Source organism: Pezoporus occidentalis, unplaced genomic scaffold (assembly GCF_034315485.1).
Source record: "Pezoporus occidentalis ecotype Australia unplaced genomic scaffold, CSIRO_AGI_Poc_V1 ctg23, whole genome shotgun sequence".
NCBI classification, from domain to species: Eukaryota; Metazoa; Chordata; class Aves; order Psittaciformes; family Psittacidae; genus Pezoporus; species Pezoporus occidentalis.
In genome coordinates, this window is record NW_026914180.1 from 2,236,259 (window position 1) to 2,248,837 (window position 12,579).

Here is a 12,579-nt window from a genome sequence, read left to right on the forward strand (position 1 = left end):
TTTCAGAATGGTCAGGTAGGAGCAAATGTTAGTCTAAGGATTTTTGGCCCCTCCAGCCCCACTGCACAGTATGCACTCCCTGTCTGGCTGCTGATCTCCTCCTTCAAAGCCAAGGGAAGTATGAAAACATGGAAAGTGCAGAGAAAAACAGAGCTGTGACTTGTAAGAGATCTAAGCCTTTATTTTGTGTCCTAAGGACTTTAGCATGAAGGTGCAGGCTAAGACTCCACTGTGCATCAGCAAGCCTTGGAGGCCATGGCACTGTCTGTCCTTCTAGCTCTTACTGCCGGGCTTTGAAACCTTACTGTGTGCATCAAGGTGGTTTCCATTCCTCTGGAATTAGCTATGTGTCAAAGATGTCAGCTATAACCATTTCAGCTTGGTTTATAAGTTCTTGGGCTTAAGATGACACCTAAGCAGGAGCACTGAGGATCCCTTGCCACAGCATGTCTGGGTTTTGTTTGTTTGTTTTTTTTTTAATTTTGGGTTGTCTGTGGCATGCGCTTTATCTCCCATTATTGCTTTTTTCATAAGCAATTTGGTGTAGGAAGCCAGGTGTGCCTTTGCAACCTAAACCAAATGACAGCACAGCTTTTACTTTACAGATGTTGTAGCTGTCATTAGCAGCTGTTTGATGCTAGCTCCTGGTAACATGTGGACAACTCTCCCCATATTTTCAGGGTTTGAAAGTTACAATCCAGCACATGGTTGTTTTACAAATCTTCTTTTGTTGCGCAATCCTGTTGGCCACTGCAGTCTGGATCAGCAGGTTACTTGGCTTGCCTAGATTAAACTCTTGAGGCAGAGCATTTTGTAATTATGCCTGTAGCTACAACTCTCTGGCATTCCCGATCTATGTTACTTAAAACAAAGCTGTTTCTTATGTTCTTTAATTTCCTGCAGCAATGCCAGCTTACAGTAATGATTACAGCCTGATGGATAGGTAGTTAGACTGATGCTTTTAACTTTTCTGAATCAATGACACTAATTTTATTGTGATCAGTTGAACAGCATCCTGTGAGGATCCTGTAGAGGATGTAGCTTGTTGTTGTAGCTTTTTGTTGTTGCCCATCCCTGTGCATCCAAGGAGAGTGCAATCCTGTGAAATGCTTCCCCAAGGAAAAAGAAGCTAAAGCGCTTGCTGAAAAATCTGAAGGGGAAGGCTTAGTATTATACATTGAAGATGTTTCAGCAAAATCTTGAGACTCCTTAAAAAATCCCTAGAGGAAATGGTGTCAGTTGCAGAATAATATTCTCATATGAGAGTCTTACACCTAAATTTCTCAGTGTTTTTTCTAGGAAGCAGCATTTTGTTTTCTTCTCAGTGATTTTAACACATTCCCATACCCCATGGGTTATCATTTCTGTTGGCTCAAAAGATGGTGAGCAGGAATAAAAGTAGGATATTTTGTCTCAAGTGTTTAGTCTCTGTAAGAGGAACGTGAGCTAACATAAATATAATTTTTGAGTCAGATTTCATGCTTTACATGCTGAAGACACCTTTTTTGAATGTTCTTACACCTGAACACATTGTTAGGGAAACATATTGTCCTGGTTTCAGATGGGTTAGAGTGAATTTTCTTCCTAGTAGCTGGTACAGTGCTGTGGTTTGGATTTAGTGTAATGTTTATAATAAACTGATGTTTTCACTTGTTCCTTAGGATTATCCTAAATTTAGGACTTTTCAGCTTCTCATACCCTGCCAGCGAGCGGGCTGGAGGGGTATCAGAAGCTGGGAGGGGACACAGCTGGGACAGCTGACCCAAACTGGCCCAAGGGATATTCCACACCATATGATGTCAGCTCAGTATATTCTTCATTTTCTGTACTATTAAACTGTCTTTATCTCAACTCATGAGTTTTCTTGCTTTTACTCTTTCTATTTCCTCCCCCATCCAGCTGTAGTGGGGGAGTGAGTGAGCGGCTGTGTGGTTCTTAGTTGCTGGCTTACGGTTAAACTAACTGTACGTACACTCACAGACAGGCACTTTCATACCGGCAATCTACTGGTGAGTGGAAAAGGTTTTAGAGACACATAAAGACAGAACAAAACATGAAAAAATACTAACTGTACTATAAACAGAAAATATTTGTCTCAGGTGACATCGCTTACTTTCAGTCTGAAGAGTTGCAGCTCCACGTCCTAGGGCTTTCAAAAGTAGTTGTGCTTTGAGCAGTTGCTCTGATGTTGTTCTGCATCAAAACAGTTTCCCCAGGAAGCAGCAATGATAGTGAATCTAACAGTGACTTTGTAGCTCTAATCTCATCATGCCAAGAGGTTCCTATGAAAATACATTTGCAGTGATCCTAATATTTCATTTCTTTCAGACTATCTTTTCATAAATGGTGAAGAGATTAGGAGGAAAGTCTCTGTCATATTGACATTTGTGGCAAAATTTCCATTTTGACTAAGATTTCAGGCAACTTACTCTAGATGAAAATTTATTGCCAACCAACTGCCCTGCCTAGGCTCACCATTAATCACCATCAAGTTTCTTGCATCTGTATTCAGATGTTTTAGCCATTAGTAATTACATTAAGATATGAGGAATGAGACCAGTTCAGTGGAGCCACCTGAGATTGGTCTTTTGTGAGAGACTAAGGAAAAGCTGTCCACCTCTGGACATGATCCATTAGTTTCCAGCTAAGCACAGTATGTGAGTACAGGCATTTTCTCACAGCAAAAGGAATGAGCCTTACAAATATTTTCATGTCTTGTCTGGATACAATGTCTTAGAGCAAGTAAGCAGAAAGGGTTTCCTTCTCAGGAATCCAGAGAATCCATTTCTCAGAGCTCTTGAACAGTGTTGGCAGCATGTCACGGGCACTAAAGGATGTCTGCAGCAGCAGGAGGCAGAAATCTCACCTCCCTATGGCAAAGAGTGACAGTAAATGCTTCCTTTGGGAGAGAGGAGATTCATGGTGTATGATGTTAGACTCCATGGAGGTACAGAATCATTTATTTAACAAAGTCACTTGATTATATACTTGAAGCTTACAAGGGTGTTATGACATGGACATGTTAAAAAGGACATGGAACTGTTGGAACAAGTCCAGAGAAGGGCCACGAGGACGATCAGGGGACTGGAGCACCTCCTGTATGAAGATAGGCTGAGAAAGTTGGGGCTGTTCAGCCTGGAGAAGAGAAGGCTGCATGGAGACCTCATAGTAGCCTTCCAGTATCTGAAGGGGGCCTATAGGGATGCTGGGGAGGGACTCTTCACTGGGGACTGTAGTGACAGGACAAGGGGTAATGGGTTAAGACTTAAACAGGGGAAGTTTAGATTGGATATAAGGAGGAAATTCTTTACTGTGATGGTGGTGAGGCACTGGAATGGGTTGCCTAGGGAAGCTGTGAATGCTCCATCCCTGGCAGTGTTCAAGGCCAGGATGGACAGAGCCTTGGGTGACATGGTTTAGTGTGAGCTGTCCCTGCCCATGGCAGAGGGATTGGAACTAGATGATCTGAAGGTCCTTTCCAAGCAAGCCTAACTATTCTGTGATTCTGTAACAAGTAACCAATAAAAACCTGCCACACAAATATTCCTCTACAGGTTACTCAGTGACCATTTTTCATAACCATTTCCTTGTTAATGTTTCTAGCTGATATGTGCTTTAGATGTAGCAATCTATGTTATTGCTAAAGCAATCATTGCTCTTACAGGCTATGTTTCTTTTTACTGCTACGTAGCGGTTAAGCACAAAATATCTTCTGCTCCCAGAACCTCCTATTTGAAACAGTTTATGAGGAACAAACCTTATTTTTCTCCTTGGTCTGCTTACACCAGCACTTCGCAGTTAGTCTTGCATATGCAGCTGCATTGTGTTTTTAAAATGGTCCTCAACAGAGATTTAGTGAAAAGTCTGCCTCAAAGAAAGGACATTAATATACCAGAAATATTCAATTTGCATCTTCATATTTTAGCAAAAAAAAAAGCTGAGATTTCTGCATTTTATTCTCTTCTAACTCAGTAATGTTACTGTAGATTTTATTCAAATATGGCTCTTACCAGGAAACAATAGGTAGTCAAAGTATGAAAGATCTATAAGGAGGCATTCCTAGGCTGGCAAGGAAAAAAAAATGAAGTGTCTCTCTCTTTTTGTGAAATATAGTTACTATTGTCTAAATTCTCAACTGATATAAGCTAAATTGGCTGTACATATGGTGACAGAATCACTTATATTCTCACTTGTGTTACATTTAGTTCATTAAACATTTCATTCTTTTGCATTTTTATTGCTTTATCTAGAGATTGCTGCAAAGAAGGATATGCAGAGTTTGCAGTGCTTCAGCACTCCTTTTTTCAGTGTTCAAAGCAGGCTTACTTAAAAATTTATGCTTGACTACCAAAATTAAATTAAGCTTCTTAAAGTGTTGTTGGATGTCTAATGTTTGTGGCTGACACCATAGATTTGTATAACTTCAAAACCTATAGTAATGTATTCTCGTCTCAGCATGCAATACAGAGTTGCTATCCTGTGCTGTATGAATTTATATCACTGTAAAATTGATATATTTAAAAAAATCCAAACCATCTTCGATTTCCACATTGAGGCATACTCTGCTTTCTCTAGAGTCAATATCTTTCTTGGGTGGCATTTTAAAAATTACGTTATTATTATTACTGCTTTGCATTTTGATTTGTGGCAATATTCTTCTGTAAAAAACAGCAGTGACTGAAACACTCTATGCATTTCAATACTTTTGCTAGGAGAAAAAGAAGTTTAAAGGTGTACACATTGGACACACTCTACAAGACTGGTGATGTGTCTAAAATGCCTGGATATTACAATAATCATCCTATCTGAAGGCAGATCAGAAAACCTTGTTTCCTCCATCCGACAGGCAGAACATCAAGCTCACCATCTGCCAGGACAGAGGTTATTGCTCTGTTATCAATACACTGCCTGGACATTGGTCTCTCTCAATATCTCTGATGCTTGACAAAGTGCTTTCACAATCCCTCTTGTTCTAACCATCTAACCAAATGGCAAAATGTTCATCCTTCACCGAACCATGGAGAACAGAGGGAACCAGCATTACTGCTGAGATCTGCTTCTCCAGACAGATGGTTCCCACCTAACAAATTCTCAAGTACTGTAGGGCTACAGGACACTGACAATATCCTTCATTTCATAGTCTCTTTCTGTGATACATTCAGCAGTAAGTCTTTGCATATTGCTCTATGTCTTCAGTCTCTGATGGGGAATATCTTATGCTTAGGAAGTGCCTTGTGATATACAAGAGGTGTGGGGTCTTTTGAGTAATCATATTGCTCTGGGAGAGAGGATAGATAGCTGACCTTGTTTTTCACTTGATGATGTCATCCAGTAGTTACATAGTACTACCGAGAGCATTTTTTTATGTATTCTGACATATGCGGCTAAAAAATTGCTTGTAAAGAGACTCAAAGCTTAATGCGAGTATGAAATCCATGCTGTCTGTATGCCATGTGATATATGGATCTGCAAGACACACAAGGAAAATGTTTTCCTGATAGAAACGGAGAAAAATCTCATGACCCCAGATTATGGTGGTAAGTGGAACAAAGGCTGAGTTTCTTAGATTAAAGATTTAGTCCTTGCAGTGGGCGAGTGCAAGGTCAGGCAGAGTAAGCAATTGGGATGGCACATGCTGATGTCATCCAGCCTGTGTCAGACGATGTAACCAGTAATGGAGGTTCACTGACCCAGTATTTCCCACAACACAAAACAGGCGACAGAAAGTTTATGATCCTTAATTAGGAATAAGTACAAAGAGAAATCATATTTAAGCACTAAAATCCTGCTTAGGCACCTAGTTCTTGTCTATTCCAGATATTTGAAATGCTAAGTGCTCATTTGCCCTTGCAGCTTGAACTATGGTTGCTGTTTTCTAGTATAGCCTTTCAAAGGAATAATAAAGTTGCAAAGATCTTTGCTATTATGAAGTTAGCATCCACCTTTCCATGGTTTTATCCAGTGAAGGAATTTATTGGCAATCGATAAACTTGAGGATCTGTGCTTTTGACAGAGAGCATTCACTATGTTCTCCTGAAGGTCAGTTTCTCCATGCTGAAGCTGTAAAGGATGCATTTAACATATTGTCTTTCATGTTTTGCAGCACATGTCCTGAGGGATATATATGTCTGAAGGCTGGGGAAAATCCTGACCATGGTTACACAAGCTTTGATACTTTTGGCTGGGCCTTTCTCTCTTTGTTCCGTCTTATGACTCAAGATTATTGGGAGCGTCTTTATCAACAGGTATGACAATGTTTTTTTTTTTTTACTGTTAAAAATATAAAATAAACACATCATCTTGTTACAGTTATATATCCAATAGTTAAAGACAGGAAAGAATTGTTGTTTATTACCGATAAACTGTTCTCTGTGTGTTCTGGAGAAGGACCCCAAATTGTTACAATTAATTTCTTTGGAGTGATGATACGAGACAACTTTAGGCTGGGTGTTTGGAAAAAGGGGAGAAAATTGGTACCGAAAGACCCTTTTAATGGGTAATTCACCTGAATCCAAATGAAGTTCCCCACTTAAGAATGATCACCACATAATGATTTTTTTTTTTTGGTGGCTGTTGTACTAATCTTTTGAGTCCAGCTCAAAAAAGGAGTAGAGAAACACCTGTGTACTTGGCATATCTGTTTTTGCAAGGCATGGTAATGAACACGGTCAGCAAATGGCAAGACTACCTCATCCGTGTCAGTTCTCCCTGCTGCAAGATTTTCAGCATGGACACCCAACAGCCAGAGGCACAAATGGAGTGAGAGTCAACTTAAGAGTCATGTTTGCAAGGTGGTGTGCTAGTAAATGCTCTTTTTAGCGTGCATTTCCTGAAATGCATGTGAACTCTGAAGAGCTGCATATGGTAGTTTCCTACTGAATTACATAGTCTGTCTATGAAGCCACTGAAGATTTATTTCTGAATCTCACAACTGCCAAAATTGAAACATGCTCCTAAGGAAATCAAGAGAGTTAGTGCTGGGAGATAATACTCTGAAGGCACTGAGATAGATATCTTTGAAGGTATTGGGGATTTCAGCTTCACATGCAGCCAGTTATACAATTTCAGAAAAATATAAAACAATGAAATTGAAGATTCTTTAAACAACTATATTCATTTACTTGGCACAGAGCTGCATGTACAGCTCTGGAAGACTGAAACCGTCATAGCAAATAAGTGTGATCCTTTTATTATTTGACCTTATAATATCACACAGGGGTTTCTATCACTAGCATCAAGTCATTGACTCTGGGACATATCTGTAATACAAGCTCAGCCTATTACCCTAGACTCCAGTTATGCCTGTAAGTCTGGTGAAGAACCAGGCAATACAGGCAACAGCACTCAAGGTTGGGTTCATCTTAGGCTGAGACAGATGCCTAAATAACAGATGAGGTTCAGATGAGTTGCATCCTAAAAGTATTTTTTTTCTCCTAACTGACTGTAAAGGACCTAGATGGTGGACATCTAAAGGGATACAACTTGAATTCCACTTGGAAAGTTTCCATGCACTGGACAAAATAGATTGAGTTGTGTGTGGGAAGCTTTCACTGAAACTGATTGCAATATTATCTATTCTGAAAGAAAACCAGTAGAGGTTATTTGGTGAAGGAGGAAATAATTCTTCTTTAGAAATTAATTTTACTGCAAGGCACATAATTTTTGACCAAGATATAAAAATGTATTGGTGAGATTATTTCCTTGTGTGTGGTTGTCATTTGTCATCAAAGGGATTCTGTTCAGACTATTAACAATGGCTGAATTATATGATATTGTAAATCTAAGTGTTGGGTTTTTTTATATAAATTATAAAATCTCTTTTTCCTTTAAAAAAAAAACAGGACAAAAAAAACAGAAAAGAAAAAAAAAGCACCACATTTTAAACAAGTATTAGTGATTTTTACTTCTGTGCCTACAGACTCTCAGATCTGCTGGGAAGATCTACATGCTTTTTTTTATGCTGGTCATCTTTCTGGGCTCATTTTATCTGGTCAACCTAATTTTGGCTGTTGTGGCCATGGCATATGAAGAGCAGAACCAAGCCACTATTGCTGAAACAGAGGAGAAGGAAAGAAAGTTTCGGGAAGCCATGGAGATGTTAAAGAAAGAGCAGGAGGTCAGTAAACTATGTGACATGATTAGCCTTGAGTAACTTGAACAGATGGTACCTCGAGATTCACATTCTCTCTATTTTACATTTATGTGATAACCAAAGTAAGAGTGTTTCAAAGCATCTTAATGTTTATTGTCCTGGACAGAGTTATTACAATCCTTGATAAAGGAAAGGCCCTTCCTGCTAGGACTGGGGCCATTTAGGGTTTACATATCCAGAGCTGTAGTGGTTTAACTGTACTGTATATGCCAGCAGAGGAATTCGTGTTGGTTGGCATGCAAGACATTTTAATGATTGTATAACTACATTTGTGTTTGAGCACAAACCAACTATTTTAGTAGCTCAGCCACAGCCCCAGCTGAACCTTCTTCAACCACCACTTCAGCTCATGTTCATTTCCTCACTGTCTCATTCAAACTGCCATGGATATCTAACTCCCAATAATGAAGATAAAGATGTAGGATAACCTGTTTGTAGCACATACAGCCTCATTCCTGGGCACATAAACAGTCAGATCTTGACATTAACTTTGCAAATTATGCACAGGATATGGATTTAATGTTGTGCTGTAAGTTTAAACAAAACAGGGAGGCCAAATGGTGGATATAGCCATATAGCCTTAATAACACTAGTTAATTTCCATGTGGTTTTTGTGGGGTAGAAAGCCTTTATTAAACAGCTGAACAGAACATTTTAGGTTCTGTGAACAAGAAGACAATAAGAAAATTAGTCTGAAATAACACATAACACTGTAGTTCAGATAAATAAACCCTTAATACACAATATAAACTAATACACATTATTTTCTTTTGGGTGCATATGGCTTCAAGGCCTAATCCAAAGCCCATTTAAATCCTTGGATAGAAAACAGAAAATGCAATTCACCCTTGGCAAAGAGCGGAGGCTTATACATCATTTAAGTCCTTTTAAAGATCCTCTTTGATGGTTTAAGTAATAGGTAAATGCAATTTAGTTTGTGTACAGGCACTTTGAACAGAGTAACTTTCTGCCATAACCTAAGGGAGCAAACTGAGTTCCAACTTGTACCTATTTTATACGAATTTTTGTGTGTTTTGACTCCAGCTGTGCTCTTCCTAATAACAGTCCCAGCTATAATTAAAGCTGTTTAAGAATTTCCTTTTGAAGGCTTTGATTTCAGTTAAGCCTGCGTGTACACAAAAAAAAAGGAACATTAAGCCCTGAAAATCGGAATGTGTCAAAATTAAATTTGCTCGTGAAAACCTAAATTATTTCCATTTGTCTATATGCTTTATAACTTAGCCTTTCCTTCAGCCAGCCATGTCTCATTTTTCCCCTGCCCTGTTCAGTACAAAGGGTGGACAGAAAGTGCATGACTCAAAGGTAGCTCTTCATTTTCTCATCATTTGTTCTGTAGCATTAGGTCAGCTTGAGCAGACTTCCTGATCCAGGCATTCAAAGTCTACTTCAAAGAAAAAATGACTAACATCCTCAGACGTTGTTCAGTGTCTCTTGTCACTGCTCAGACTCTGTGTGCTTCAAAAGTACTCTTTTGTATTTGTAATACTCCTGGAGAATTATCCTAATCTTATGGAAAGGAAACTTTGGAGTAGAGCAATTGGGGTCCATCATGTTCAGCAGTGAAGCCCAGTAATTTTGTGAATCAACTCCCAGCATCTGAGATTAGGCATCTGGAAGAAGAAGCTCAAAACAAGCTGGGTGGCTGCACCGTGTAGCTTTCAGATGTCTTTCTCAGGTGTCTTGCCCTGGTCAGAGCTGCTTAGTTTTAATCTTGCTCTTCAAGCCTTTATCAAGATCTTGGTTTTGACTTTCCCACTGTACTGCCAAGTTATTGCTTCAAGTCCTATCCCCTGTATAATCCTCATTTCAGGGCTCATGTGAACTAAGTTTTTCTCCCATCCTTCAGCCACCACCCATCCTTACCAGACATATCTGGTCCCACATGCCTTTCTTGCCCCTGGGAGTTACTACAGTGGGTTATGGCTCCAGTGCCTGAGGGACCAGACATGGTCCAGCCACAGGAACCAAACCAGAAAGGGTAGATGGGCAGGATGTGGGGATAACCTCCATGCTCTGAGAAACAATTTAGTCCAATAGCTGGAAAACGCACACAGGGCAGAGGCAATTCGACCCAAGGAATAGGCAAGAAAATGCTAAGAAACTGTAAATTGGCTTGTTTTGCAATAAGGGTACAGCATGCTTGGTAGCACAACCTACAATATTTTCTAGGTCAATAAAATGCAATCAGAAAGGAAAGCCAAGACTTGTTAGAACGTCTTTTACACTGTGCAGTATAAAGAGAGCGTAAATATAATTGATAGGCCTGCTTGGGGACTATCAGTCAATTTACACAATTGGTCTAACACTTTCCTAAACCTGAACTTAACAGCAGAAGACTTGGCTGAATCTTTATGAAGAGAAAGCACTTCAGCATAGCAATTAAATCAATTGACTCAGGAAAAAAATAAACCAACCCCAAACCGAACAGCCTGGACCAGTGTCTGAGTCTTCCTCCTCTCCGCTCTAAGCAGCTTGCTCATGAAAGATATTTCCCACAGGAATTAAGTTTTGTTGTGTTCTCAGCTTGATAGAGCTACCACTACTTCTTCAAATACATGATTGATTCTTTACACGGCTGTTAAGTGCCTTCACTTTCCTTGGACTGATGCCTGTGGGAGGAAGGGAGTGTTTTGCTGTGGAGAGCTGATTGTCTGTTCGATTCTAGTGGCTTACAGACAATAGCACTGGGGATTCATCCATTTTCCCTGTTCTTGGAAACCTGGAGAGGTCTTTCCCTACCCCCACCATAATTCTCTTGCTTTATGTATTTCGCCAGGGGGGTCTGCAAATGGTCATGCCTCCAGAACACTGATGTGGCTACCGCTGAGATGCCAGTACCTCCAAACCTGACCTTGTGCTTTGTTGTCAGAGCCCACTTGTCCTCCTGCCTACACCAGGGACGGGGACACAGTGCATAGTCATGGGCTGTAGCTTCTTCCCTGCACTTACCAATTCTTACTCCTGGCTACTGGTTTGCTTCCAGGGTTGTGGCTTTGTGTGCTCAGGCTTTTGTATTTGGCTTCTTCTGGGTTTCTAGCAGTTGGTCTGTAACCAGTCAGCTCCTGCAGCAATCCCAACAGGTCGCCAGCGCAGCACCAAAGCACACAGTAACCAGAGTCTGCCTTATCACCAGTTAAGACCACTGTTTTCTCTTTGCATCTCTGATCACAGCTGCCTGCACTGCTGCTTGGGATAAGTGTTTATTAAAGTGTCCCAGCTGAATTGCTTGGTGTTGGTGTTCCTAGCATCCCTCTGTGATAGGACAGCAATCAGCTTGGCTGCCCTGCTGTCCAGCCCTCCTGGTTCAAGGGGTTGAAGCCCAGGGAGACCTTTATCTGAGATTTCCTAGCTTGACACTTTTTTGACTGGTGCCAGGAGGGTTACTCCAGAGGCATATGTGCACACTGGCTATTCCTCTTGTGAAATGTTGAGGGATCTTGTGTGTGAGCTCCACGTAAATCACATCTTTTTATGCAGCCATTCATAATGATCCATCGTAGGATCTCGGTGGCAGGCCTGCATGTGTGTGTGTCCACTAAAAACGTTGCGCTTTTTGTTTATTTTCTTATGGCTAAACGTAGAGGTTAGAAACAGCTTAAGACAAATTCCAGCCATGTGAGATAGTTTTATGGTTAATGACCTCTTGACATTTTTAATTCATGTCCTGTACAATCTTAAAACTTAAAATGTAAAATAATCGCTGAGCAGAGTATTAGTTCTAATTGAGATTCTTAAATAACAAATTTTGCACCTTCTGCTATTTTCTGGTTTAGGCACTAGCTGCTAAAGGAATTGATTCAATGTCACTTAGTTCATTGGAAATGTCACCTTTAGCATCCAAAAATGCCAAGGAAAGAAGAAATAAACGAAAGAAAAAGAAATCTTTGGGGGCAGAGGAGTATGGTGAAGACCAAAGGAATCCTAAGTGTGACTATGACGATGGCCAGAGGAGAATGGTAAGCCATGATCTGAAATGACACTTATTCCACACTGCACTTTTCTGAACAGGCCATGTTCTGAATACGCAATTAAAGCTGAAACTTTCAGCTGTAGAGAAGAATCAAGTATTTAGTATCAGGTCTGACCTGCGGACAGTGTTACAACAATGGAAGGAAACATATTACCACTTTATTTTCAAAGTGAATTAAAAATGTGTATTAAACATTCTTACAAATCTATTTTGTTTAGATTTTTTTGCCTCTTTTTTTTTTTTGCTTCAAGATTACCCACAATCTGATTTATTTTCTTACTTTAATTCCATTCATCTGATTATACCTACCCTATCCCTATTAAAGATAAAAAATATTCTTAAAGGAAGTCTGTAAAGCTTAAAAAGAAAAGAGAGGAGGAGAAAAGGAGAAAGCTTTTCTCCAAGGGCTTTTAAAATGCTATACAAAAATGTTATT

The 12,579-nt window shown here is 39.9% G+C and overlaps 1 protein-coding gene across 4 annotated transcripts in view; it reads left to right on the forward strand.

The window, feature by feature from the left end:
* LOC134165051 (sodium channel protein type 5 subunit alpha-like) overlaps positions 1 to 12,579 on the forward strand; it is a 213,711-nt gene that overhangs the window by 87,362 nt on the left and 113,770 nt on the right. For all 4 annotated transcript variants that reach the window (XM_062621392.1, XM_062621393.1, XM_062621394.1 and 1 more), the window contains exons 9-11: positions 6,104 to 6,245; positions 7,919 to 8,116; positions 11,947 to 12,129. In XM_062621392.1, the coding sequence (XP_062477376.1) occupies positions 6,104 to 6,245; positions 7,919 to 8,116; positions 11,947 to 12,129 (523 nt within the window). The remainder of the gene's footprint in view (positions 1 to 6,103; positions 6,246 to 7,918; positions 8,117 to 11,946; positions 12,130 to 12,579) is intronic.